Genomic DNA, 12,616 nt, shown 5'->3' on the forward strand with positions numbered 1-12,616 from the left:
CAGGGTTGCCTATTTTTTGGGGTTTTTTATTCTTCTTTTCCGGTTGGACCGGAGCTTTAAAATCATGATTTTGTAGACCCAAATCCCATAACTTTAAAATTTTAGAATATATATACTATGCCTTATGGTTTGGAAAATATAAATATTACAATTTCAAATGATCAATCCGGTATTTAGAGCTGTCAAACGGATCAATTTATGGTAGAGTCGATCAATCTGTCAAAAACTCGTCATATAGCGGAGCGGATCGGCGCATCAATTTGGTGGATTGAAAAATTTTTAATCCAATCAAATTTAAGACGGGTCATAAGTTAGACGGGTCAATCTACGGAAATGTTAAAAAATAAAAAAATTATAAAAAATATTAAAAATTTTAAATTTAGATTGTAGTTTAAACGAATCAAGTCAAAAATTTTAAGTTTAGATTGCGGTTTAAACGGATAAACTCATTAATTCATTAAATTTTCTCTTTCAATTTTCATATGATCTCGGGTTGTGGGCTGACCCACTCGAGTCGCGGATTGATCCACGTGGATCGTGAGCTGACCCATGTGGATCGCGGATCTAGACGGATCGATCCATTTGAATTCATCTTAAAATAAATTGATAAAATTTTAATTTAATCTATTTAAATTATTCGGCAAGACGAATCAATCTGACAAATCTAACTCAAATTGACGGCTCTACTAGTATCCCACTCATCCATCCATGAGCAATTCTTGAATATTTTAATATTTTTAATTTAAGATTTAGAAATATGATTTTTGTTCAAATTTGATTTTCAATTCTTAGAGGAAGTGAGAATTGAAAATCAGGGTCAGAAATGGGAATGGATTCCCATCGATATTGCCATGAGAATAATAATGCGGAGTAGACTTGCAAAAAAGGACAAGAGTTTAAATCTCGGTGAAACTGAGCAATACTCTCCTCCGTCGTGACCAATTATAATTTCTTGATTTACCTTCTCACAAATAATTGTGGGACCGCTGGATAGTAAATTTTACCTTTTACAGAAGAGAATAATAATTTTTTTATCACAGTTGTTAAATGATATGACATTGTGAACACACAAGATAGTTAAAAAGAACTCATCGTAGAAAACAAATCAGTAACAATGTGACCTCAACAAGATAATTATAAAAAATAATTAATTAAAATATTTCGATTATAATTAAGAAATATCAGGGTCAGAAATGAGGGTGGTTCTAGTATTTTTGGATGTAAAGCACTTCTTCCAGGGAGCGTTGCCCTGTTGGTCGATCCAGGACAAGAAGCAGCTCTCAAACACGTAAACTAGATTCACATTGAGAAGCTGCTGCCTCACCGGGACGTATCGGAAATTCGCAAACTGGACTAGAGGCCAAATGGCCATGTCCACCGGGAGGGCTGGAAGGAAGTCCCTTTTCACGTCTTCTTTCACTTGTTTTAGGCCCTTCCCCGCGGCCACTCCCATGTAAGAGAAGAAGATCAGTAGGTCTAGAGGACCCAAAAGAAGTGCATCTGCCACCACCTTTGCTGCAACGAACTTTAGCGACGTGGGGCGAAGTCGATAATGAAATCGGACAATATGGTCTAAGTACTCGTACCTACACACAAAGCAATCTGTCTCTTTGAGCCATTTAAACCCCAGCTATTCATGATCAACTATACATGTGCATTTTATTCTATGAAGGTTCATCCATTTTATGTTTGAAGTAAATAACGAAAGTAATGACATTTTGGAACTTATGGAACAGAAGCAAGTTAGCATTCAATGGGAAGTAAATGATCTGAGAGTTTTGAGAAGAGCTCTTGCTTACCGGTAATGGCCTACCGGTCCGATGAATGCAAACCCAAACATGCTTGTGGTGACCACCCTTCTCCAGTCTATTTTGAAATCCTTGCCTTCTTCCTGCAACAAAAAGATTAAAGCATGAACTTTAAGTCATTTACAGAAGAAAAGTATAGGCAACAAAAATAAATAAACGATTCAGAAAAAAGAAATGAAAGAGATGAGAAGAATAGGATTATTTATACAACCTCCATTTAGAGTTTATTCTTCAAGCTAGTCATAAAATGAAAGGCAAAGCTAATCCAAGTACATAATACTAACGCAATATTCTTCTGTGAAGGTTAAGGTTACTGAGATTTGATAAGAAGAATCACGTTCAACGAAAGTTAGAGATGGTAGAAAGATGTATAACAATCACAGTAATGGCTTTTTGATACTTCCACAGTTATGGATCCTGGAGCAGAGTGCACGCTTGAAGAAATAAAGCTATTAAAGACAGAACATCAAATGACTTCAACAATCAAGAGAGGCAAAAAACAAGTTTGGACACTGAATTTTGTTCTGATTGAAAAATAGATGAATAGAGTGGAAATTTGGTTCCTTAGTACACTAACCTCAAGTAATTAATTGCCCAGTTACCATTGTACACGCTTGTTTACTAGGCATAATAATTCATATACTTTGTCTTTGGCAATTTTGAATTTCTTGACAGTATGTTTCAGTATCCTCCTAAACATTTAAACAGAAGATCAGATCATCACATCATTATTCCAAGAACTCCTAAAAGCACCCCTTTTATCTGTTTGTGCACCTTTTTTTCCAAGGGAAATGTTCTGTTTAGTATTGTGGGTAAAAATACTGATGCGATGTACTTTCAAGAAGTGATCTTATGTCATTTAGGAAGTCGAGGTGAGTGAAAACTACCAAATTACGAATATGCAAATGGATTCAGTAGAGTATGTGGTACCAACTCTTTTGCTTTGATCTAGTTTTGAGATTTGTAGCTTCACTTTGACAAGGCTTCACCTCTGAGGGATGAGTGGAGATACCTCAGTTTGGCTGAACTAAATTGCAACATTTAGGTAAAGAACCTGATTGAACAGAGAGCGTTACTGTCCTAACACATTTTCTAGGTTTGATTCTATCACACACACTTTAGTATCAGTGATAAACCAGATAATAAAGATGTTGTTTCTAGGAAAACTTCAGAATTGTGCTCTAATAGCTCTACAAAGCAAATGTTACATCCGGACTAGAAGAATCTGCCCTAAAATGGCTGAAACGTTCTAAGTACAAATCATCAGTGGCTCTCTTCGCATACGGAATCCTTCCGAATTAGAAGGAAAAAAAAAAACTAATCAAAACTGAAGAATGAATTTAAGCATCAATGGTGAAAGTTACAGAAAGAGAAAATTTACATTTTGGTGCGCTTGTGGTGCCGCCGTCCATCGGGAGACCTCCTGGGCGGCAACGTCACCGAGGCCAAAGAGGATCCCAGAGCTGATCACCTGCGTCTTCACGGGATGAACAGCGAGGCAGTTCTGGTAGCACCTCCACAGCCTCCGCATCGACAGATCGATCGAGAGAGAGAGGGGGACGGAGAGCCGGAGACGGTTCTGCGCTCCTCTTTTGAATAGCTCGAGCGGCGGCGGCGGAATAGGGTATATTTGCGTAAAACCACAAGCAATTTCTGAGAATTCTTACGAGCATCCTCAGATATAAAGAGGTGTAATCGAATTTCGAGCCAAGTCGAACAGTAAGAGGCTCGAGCTCGAGCTCGGTTTGTTTTTTCTAAACTCGAGTTCGATTCGAGTTTTAATTCCTGAGTTCGATTCGAACTTTAATTCTTAAATTTGAGTTTGGCTCATAATGAAATTAAATAGTTCGTGAACGGCTCGAGCTCGGTTCGAAAAAGGCTCGTTTAAAGTCAAATGAGTTTAGTTCGAGCTCGGTTCAAAAATAGCTCGTTTAAAAATTAAACAAGCTTAGTTCGAGTTTGGCTCGTTAATATATAATATTTATAATTCATATATATATATATATATATATATATATATATATATATATATATATATATATATATATATATTATATATATTTTGCAAGTTTCTTAACAAACACGTTCGTGAGCCTTTAAACGAATATGTTCGCGAGCTCACGAACCAAATACTGTTAAGCTCGAGCTCGGCTCGATAATATTTTCGAGCTCGAAATCAGACTCGAACTCGGCTCTTTAACTTAATCGAACGAACTCAAACGAACTTTTTTTCGAACCGAGACTCGAATAGCTCGTGAGCAACTTGGCTCATTTACACCCTTAAAAAGGAGTGACGGTTGATGGGAACTTTCAATTTTACACCCCGATAGTTACCAAATTTTTAACAACGCCCCTCCCAAACTTTCAATTTTTCACCCAATATTTACCAAAAGTTTTAGGGCAACTATTAAAAGGGCGCCCCCTTTTTTATTGAATCATCAAAGGCACATCGTAATTTAATTTTTTATTAAAAGAGTTAATCGGTGAGTGTATTATAGCAGTTATGCCTTAGTTTGGAAAATATAAATATTACAATTTCAAATGCTCAATTCTGTATCTAGAGCTGTCAAACGGGCCAACTCATAGTGAAGCGGTCAACGCATTAAAAACTCGTCATATAGTAGGGTAGGTCGGCTCATCAATTTGGTAGGTTGAAAATTTTTTAATTCAATTCAATTTAAGACGGATCACGAGTTAGACGGGTTACTCCAAGAGTTTGTCAAACAATTATAAAAAATATTAAAAATTTTAAATTTAATTTATAGTTTAAACGGACTAAGTTAAAAATTTTAAATTTAAATTGTGATTTAGATGGATCAAATCTATTAATTCATTGAATTTTATCTTTTAATTTTCATATAAATTTTCTATTTTAAGTTTAAATTTTAAAAAAATAAATAAAATTTCTCAATTGGCGAGCGGACCCACTCAGGTTGCAAGCTGACCCATGCGAGTCACAAGCCTAAGTGAATCGATCCATCTGAACTCATCTTAAAATGAATTGATAAAATTTCAACCCAACCTGCTTAAATTATTCGATGAGATAGATCAATCTGACAAATCTAACTCAAATTGACAACTCTACTAGTGTCCCACTCATCCATCCATGGGCAATTTCTAAATATTTTAATTTTTTTTAATTTAAGATTTAGAAATATGATTATGTTCAAATTTGATTTTCAATTCTCAGAGGAAGTGAGAATTGAAAATGAAGGTCAGAAATGAGAATTGATTCCCATCGATATTGCCATGAGAATAACAATTTTTTTTTATCACAGTTGTTAAATAATATGACATTGTGAACACACAAGATAGTTAAAAAGAACCCATCGTAGAACACAAATCAGTAACAATGTGACCTCAACAAGATAATTTTAAAAAAATAATTAATTAAAAAAATTGGTTGGTGGTTCATATTTTAATTATAATTAAGAAATATCAAGGTCAGAAATGAAGGGGATTCTAGTATTTTTACAGAGCAATGATATGCAGTATGAAAAAATACAGCATGAAATTAACATGACATACTGCGTGCAGTGGGTCCCACATCCATGCAGTGGGACCCACAACAATGCAGTTGAGTCTGTCATGTTGATTTCATGCTGTATTTTTTTCATACTACATATCATTTCTCATTTTTTGATGTAAAGCACTTCTTCCAGGGAGCATTGCCCTGTTGGTCGATCCAGGACAAGAAGCAGCTCTCAAACAAGTAAACTAGATTCACATAGAGAAGCTGCTGCCTCACCGGGACGTATCGGAAATTCGCAAACTGGACTAGAGGCCAAATGGCCATGTCCACCGGGAGGGCCGGAAGGAAGTCCCTTTTCACGTCTTCTTTCACTTGTTTTAGGCCCTTCCCCGCGGCCACTCCCATGTAAGAGAAGAAGATCAGTAGGTCTAAAGGACCCAAAAGAAGTGCATCTGCCACCACCTTTGCTGTGACGAACTTTAGCGACGTGGGGCGAAGTCGATAATGAAATCGGACAATATGGTCTAAGTACTCGTACCTGCACACAAAGCAATATGTCTCTTTGAGCCATTTAAATTACTTATGGAAGAGAAGCAAGTTAGCATTCAATGGGAAGTAAATGATCTGAGAGTTTTGAGAAGAGCTCTTGCTTACCAGTAATGGCCTACTGGTCCGATGAATGCAAACCCAAACATGCTTGTGGTGACCACCCTTCTCCAGTCTATTTTGAAATCCTTGCCTTCTTCCTGCAATGCACAGTGTAGCTATTGACAATTAGCCAACCGAATTGGCTTCCACCCGAAAGACAACGAAAGGAGTGACATGAAGAAGGAAACACCTGTTTGGTAATTGTTATGAACTAATTCGCCAAAATGCTTTAATGTCATATTTGCAATTTGATCTCTAGCCTAGAATCGTAGTAGCATGTGATAGAAATTACATAGATGAGGTTTATGGAAACATTTTCGAGTATTAGAATCAAAGGAAAACTAAAAAGATTAAAACATGAACTTAAAGTCTTTTACAGAAGAAGAGTATAGTATAGGTGCCAAAAATAAATAAATGATTTAGAAAAAAGAAATGAATGAGATGAGAAGAATAGGATCATTTATACAACCTCCATTTAGAGTTTATTCTTCAAACTAGTCAAAAAATGAAAGGCACTGCTAATCCAAGTACTTAATATTAATGCAATATTCCTCTGCGAAGGTTAAGGTTACTGAGATTTGATAAGAAGAATCATGTTCACAGAAAGATAGAGATGATAGAAAGATGTATAACAATCACAGTGATGACTTTTTGATACTTCCACAGTTATGGATCCTGGAGCAGAGTGCACGCTTGAAGAAATAAAGCTATTAAATACAGAACATCAAATGACTTCAACAATCAAGAGAGGCAAAAAACAAGTTTGGACACTGAATTTTGTTCTGATTGAAAAATAGATGAATAGAGTGGAAACTTGGTTCCTTATGTACACGCTTTTTTACTAGGCATAATAATTCATATACTTTGTCTTTGGCAATTCTGAATTTCTTGACAGTATGTTTCAGTATCCTCCCAAACATTTAAACAGAAGATCAGATCATCACATCATTATTCCAAGAACTCCTAAAAACACCCCTTTTATCTGTTTGTGTACCTTTTTTCCAAGGGAAATGATCTATTTAGTATTGTGGGTAAGAATACTGATGCGATGTACTTTTAAGAAGTGATCTTATGTCATTTAGGAAGTCGAGGTGAGTGAAAACTACCAAATTACGAATATGCAAATGGATTTAGTAGAGTATGTGGTACCAACTCTTTTGCTTTGACCTAGTTTTGAGATTTGTAGCTTCACTTTGACAAGGCTTCACCTCTGAGGGATGAGTGGAGATAGCTCAGTTTGGCTGAACTAAATTGCAACATCTAGGTAAAGAACCTGATTAAACAGAGAGCGTTACTGTCCTAACACATTTTCTAGGTTTGATTCTATCACACACACTTTAGTATCAGTGATAACCCAGATAATAAAGATGTTGTTTCTAGGAAAACTTCAGAATTGTGCTCTAATAGCTCTACAAAGCAAATGTTACATCTGGACTTGAAGAATCTGCCCTAAAATGGCTGAAACGTTCTAAGTACAAATCATCAGTGGCAATCCTAAACCATATTTCTTCGCATACGGAATCCTTCCAAATTAGAAGAAAAAAAAACTAATCAAAACTGAAGAATGAATTTAAGCATCAATGGTGAAAGTTACAGAAAGAGAAAATTTACCTTTTGGTGCGCTTGTGGTGCCGCCGTCCATCGGGAGACCTCCTGGGCGCCAACGTCGCCGAGGCCCCAGAGGATCCCAGAGCTGATCACCTGCGTCTTCACGGGATGAACAGCGAGGCAGTTCTGGTAGCACCTCCACAGCCTCCACATCGACAGATCGATCGAGAGAGGGGGGACGGAGAGCCGGAGAGGGTTCTGCGCTCCTCTTTGAATCGCTCGAGCGGCGGCGGCGGAATAGGATATATTTGCGTAAAACCACAAGCAATTTCTGAGAATTCTTACGAGCATCCTCAGATATATATAGAGGAGTGGCGGCGGATAGAAACTTTCAATTTTACACCCCAATAGTTACCAAATTTTTAACAACACCCCTCCCAAACTTTCAATTTTTCACCCTAATATTTACCAAAAGTTTTAGGGCAACTATAAAAGGACGCCCCTTTTTTTATTGAATATCAAAGGGGCATCGTAATTTGATTTTGTTAATCGATGTGTGCATTATAACAATTATGAAATCGTAAGTGCTATAATATTAGATAACTTTAAGAGGTCATAATTTTTGTCTCGAATCGAACTATGAAACATATAATATATCAAATTAAAACTCATTTAAAGATCTAGATATGTTACTGAGTGTAATCCATAATGACTCAGTCTTAGATCCAAAAAAATTATTTAGAGACTTTTCGGAGACTTTAAAAATTTTTAATCCTCTTTATTTAAAATTATTTTTCATGTTACAGCTATTGTAATAGTTATCAACCTGTAATTGTTACAACTGAATAACAATTATGTGACAGTCATTCAGTGCTTCATGAATTTAAAAAATTCTCAATCTTGGATCCAAATAAGGAGCTGTTATGGAGTAATACATATGAGTTTCACCAGTAATTGGTCAAACAAGATTATTTTATGTGTGTGTACACACATATAGTTATCAAACTATGGCTCCATCTCACCTTTTTTTCTACAAACCTGAACTTTAAATCATACCAAACTTCAAATATCTTTATTGAAGTTGTAGTATCATGCTAGAAGAGACTATTTGAACCATAAGGCCTTCCAATACGATATGTATCCTTGATGTCAAGCTGCTACAAAACACCAATGGCAAACATCCTGAGCAGATCCTAACTTAGACACAGTAGTGGACAATCAAAGTTATGCATCTGAGCATATTCTTCTGCAAACAGTGAAGCTTTATAAAAAGATTGCGCTATCAGGATTCAGGATTAACTTTCAGCATGCTCAGTGACAAGCAACAATCAAATTGCCTGAAAACAATGAGCTAACAAGTTAGTCACATTAGCAATGTAAAACTGACATTTTTTTAGCTCACATTTCTCCATCAGGATGAGTGAGAGCTTTCACCACAGTAAGGCATTTGCTATAAGAGACAGTAACAAACAAGTGTCTCTATGAAGCAGCAAAACATGAATATCAAAACCATGAGACTCAAAGTAGAAATGAGAGATGCATAATCAAACCTAGTTGGATGGAAATTCAACATATCTTGAAGTTGATCCTCGAGGAAGATGGATCATGGAGTTATTGTCATAACATCCTCTTCTCCCTCGACCGCCTCCTAGATGTCGATTGATACTACCACAAATCAACACACATGTTGCTAAATAAAAGATATTACCAGTCAGTTTGTCAACCCATATCTGGCACAGACCAAAGTAATAAATCCATATTACTTTCGGGACCAACAAAGTATCAAATATCAATCATGCATCATAGTCCCTCACCTCCCTCTAAACTCGTCCTTGCACATTTCTAAACAGCTACCTTTAAACTATTCTTGCCAAGCCATCATGGATGCAGCATTGCACAACAACCTGTGGATAAGAACCATCACAAGCATACCCAAAGTCCATGCTGCTAAATTTGAAAGTTATAAAATGTTTGTTTGTCACATGAGAAATGATTTTAAAAAATGATAATGTGGTTTTAATATGAATAGGCACATCTTGACTTAAAGAGAAACCAAGCCAAAGATGAACATAAAAAAGTAAGGTTGAAAGAGTGAATGACACTTAAAGATCAATTTTTTTTTAAAAAAATAAACAAATAAATTTCCACAATTCTACTGTAGTCCGAGTGCTGGCAGCCTACTACCATGTGATTTGAAACCATTTTCATTTTAAAAAAAAAGAATCACTAATCTCAGCACAAATAACTATACATTCAGATATTGCTGATTGTAAGCATTGGTAAAATTACAATGATGCCAATAAAACTTGGGTGTCGGGGGAGGTCGATTCACAGGTATAGCAACATTATTATGAAAGGCTTGTGCACTGAGACGGTCAGCATGTTGAGATACAGTAGTAAGTTGGCATAAAAATACACATTGCCTAAGCATTTTCAAATTGCATTTGCTCTAAAATTTGTGTGCCATATGTTGCAAATTCTTGGCCCTTAGTTAAATTCTCAATCTAAAAGTACAGACAGCAAATTTTCAATTTCATGTTTTGCAAGAAACGAAACAAGAAGACTAACCTGTACATTTGAAATGGATCAATGTTATTGTCGCACAAGCACTAATCCTCCTTCAAATTCAAATTTCAGTGCAGAAGTCATGGCAAAATGCCAAAGGTAACGAACTCTTGCTAAACAATGGTTCCATCAATCTGCTCTGTTTTGGCCATTCATTCTACTGAAGTAGTTGAAGTAGGCAGATGCTAAAAGTTGAATATTCTTCGATATGGTATCTGGTTTTGATCCATCTAGGGCATCTGTGACAATTGAATCCAAGGAGCTAGAAGTGAACTCATTTTCACTCCCTAATTCTCCAAATTTCTGGTACATATATGTCAAATATAATTCAATTTGTGCATTCACATGATAGCCATTCTTTATAATTTGGGCGTGTACTTGCTTTCCATTTTCCACCAACATAGACTCAATGCAAACTGCTAAAAGAGATGTAAAACTTCTCAGATCTGGCAATAGGCCTGATCTAGACATTTGACTGTATAATTGTAATACTTCTGATGAAAAACCATGTTTTGCATATCCAGAAAGCATTATATTCCATGAAACAATGTTGTGCTGAGGCATCATTTCAAAAAGCTTCTTTGCAGTTTCATGCATTCCCAATCTCATGTAGCCACTTACTAGTGCAGTCCAGCTAAAAATATTGTGCATGTTTATATCAGAAAATGCACGTGATGCATGATCAATGTTCCAGCATTTTGCATACATATCTATGAGAGCAGTTCCAACCACAACATCCGATTCAAAACCTAACTTGTACGCAAAGGTGTGAAGTTGTGTTCCGACATGCAGTTTTGATAAACTTGAGCATGAATCAATAACAATTGATAATGAAACATTATCTGGCAGTATAGCTGAAGCAGTCATGATAGAAAACGTATGGATGGCCTCATTAATCAAATTATTTGATGCAAACCCAGAAATCATGGAAGTCCATATAATGTGGTTTGGATGCCTGACAGACCCAAATATTCTTACGGCAGCTTGACAATTTAAATTGCTGCTGTACATGGTAATGAGAGCACCAGCTACGAAAAGAGATGAATCAACTCCCAACTTCCTTATCAATGAATGAAGTTGTTCACCGAAACTTAATTCCAGATGCACACCGCAGGTGAGGAGGCTTCCAAAGGTGTAATCATCACCATACTTACCATCCATCTGCATTCTTTTAAAGGTTGCAAAAGCCTCTCCAAACAAACCTACTGCAGCATAACCTCCAATCAAAGCATTCCATAGTGTGACACTTTTCACGGACAAGCTTTCAAACAATTTGTGCGCACTATCAAACAATCCATGTTTAACATATTCAGCTATAAGTACGCTCCGTGAGAAGTCATCAACAACAGCTATATCATGACATACATTTTGTGCATCAATAAAACTCCCACATTTTGCGTAGAGGGCTACTAAGGCACTTCCAACAATTCTGTCTGCTCCAAGGCCACTTCTAACAATACTAGCATGAATCTTTGACCCTTTCCTAACATCCAACAACCCTGTACATGCATCTAAAACACTAACAAAGCACATCCAATCAGGCGTCAAACCATTTTTAAGCATTTTATGGTAGAAATCAATTGCCTTCTCATTTCTACCATGTCGAGAGCATCCAGCCACAATTGTAGTCCAAGAGACGACATTCTTTTCCGGCATATTGTTGAAGAAATTGATTGCCTCACTAATCTTTGGGCGCTGTATATAACCATCAAGCATTGTGTTCCAAGTAAAGAGCTCTTTAACATCCATTTGATCAAAAAATCTTATAGCATCATCAAACTGTTCACATTTTGAATAGCATCCAACCACAGCACTACCCACTTGAACATGCCAATCAAGTCCAAGCTTTACAGCAAACCCATGAAATGCCTCCCCATTCTGTACAAATCTAAGATTGGCACAAGCACTAATCACACTGGAAAGTCCACAACGATCGATATCACACTCAGAATGTGTCATCAAAACAAACAACTCCAGTGCCTCCTCGCATGGCCCCCAATGATCATATGCTGCGATCATCGTATTCCACGAAACCGCATCCCGCTTAGGCATTTCATCGAACAAGCGTCTACCTTCACTTAAAAAACCAAACTTGCAGTACCCAGCGATCAGAATGTTCCAAGAATGCAACTTTTTATTCCCCAACCTTCTGAAAACCCAACGGGAGTCGTCCAAGGAGCCGCACTTACCGTACGCATTGATGAGATGGTTGCAGACGAAGGGATCCTGATCGAAGCAGGTGACGACCATATGGGCGTGGAGCTGCCGCCCGATGAGTAGGGCATCTCCGTCGGCGCAGCGTCGGAGGATGGAGACGAAGCACTCCGGCTGGACCGGGAGTCCGAGGTGGCGGCGGAGGATGAGGGATCGGATGGCGTCCTTGAGGCGGCCGGCGGATGCGAGGGATTGGACGACCTGGGGTATCGCCAGGGCCTTAACGGACGGCTGTGGGGATGCGGATGTAGAGAAGATTCGGGTGACGGCCGGCCATCGGCAGATGGGAGATCTCATGAGAGCTCAATTTGGAGAGAGAGAGACCAAGGCAGCTCCGCACCGGCGGCTGCTCTGTAAAATT

The 12,616-nt window shown here is 37.5% G+C and overlaps 2 protein-coding genes and 1 pseudogene across 3 annotated transcripts; all 3 read right to left on the reverse strand.

Moving 5' to 3' along the window:
• Positions 1 to 1,171: 1,171 nt before the first annotated feature.
• Positions 1,172 to 3,481, reverse strand: LOC141821822 (uncharacterized; annotated as a pseudogene).
• Positions 3,482 to 5,404: 1,923 nt separating this feature from the next.
• On the reverse strand, positions 5,405 to 7,827 carry LOC141821823 (uncharacterized). The gene is made up of 3 exons (XM_074709191.1): positions 7,540 to 7,827; positions 5,935 to 6,026; positions 5,405 to 5,818 (listed from the first exon to the last, which is right to left on the reverse strand). The coding sequence occupies exons 1-3, from the start codon at positions 7,825 to 7,827 to the stop codon at positions 5,434 to 5,436; spliced, it is 765 nt and encodes a 254-aa protein (XP_074565292.1). The 3' UTR covers positions 5,405 to 5,433.
• Positions 7,828 to 8,487: 660 nt separating this feature from the next.
• LOC141822246 (pentatricopeptide repeat-containing protein At2g13600-like) lies at positions 8,488 to 12,552 on the reverse strand. Of its 2 annotated transcripts, none has more exons than XM_074709690.1 (2): positions 10,045 to 12,552; positions 8,488 to 8,813 (listed from the first exon to the last, which is right to left on the reverse strand). In XM_074709690.1, exon 1 carries the CDS (start codon positions 12,550 to 12,552, stop codon positions 10,171 to 10,173), a length of 2,382 nt encoding a protein of 793 aa, XP_074565791.1. In that variant the 3' UTR covers positions 8,488 to 8,813; positions 10,045 to 10,170. The 2 variants fall into 2 exon arrangements, with proteins under 2 accessions (XP_074565791.1, XP_074565790.1); XM_074709689.1 differs by lacking the exon at positions 8,488 to 8,813 and adding an exon at positions 9,088 to 9,380.
• Between the last annotated feature and the right edge of the window lie 64 nt (positions 12,553 to 12,616).

Source organism: Curcuma longa, chromosome 2 (assembly GCF_044706935.1).
Source record: "Curcuma longa cultivar G26 ecotype Majalengka, Jawa Barat chromosome 2, ITB_CL_G26_1.1, whole genome shotgun sequence".
NCBI classification, from domain to species: Eukaryota; Viridiplantae; Streptophyta; class Magnoliopsida; order Zingiberales; family Zingiberaceae; genus Curcuma; species Curcuma longa.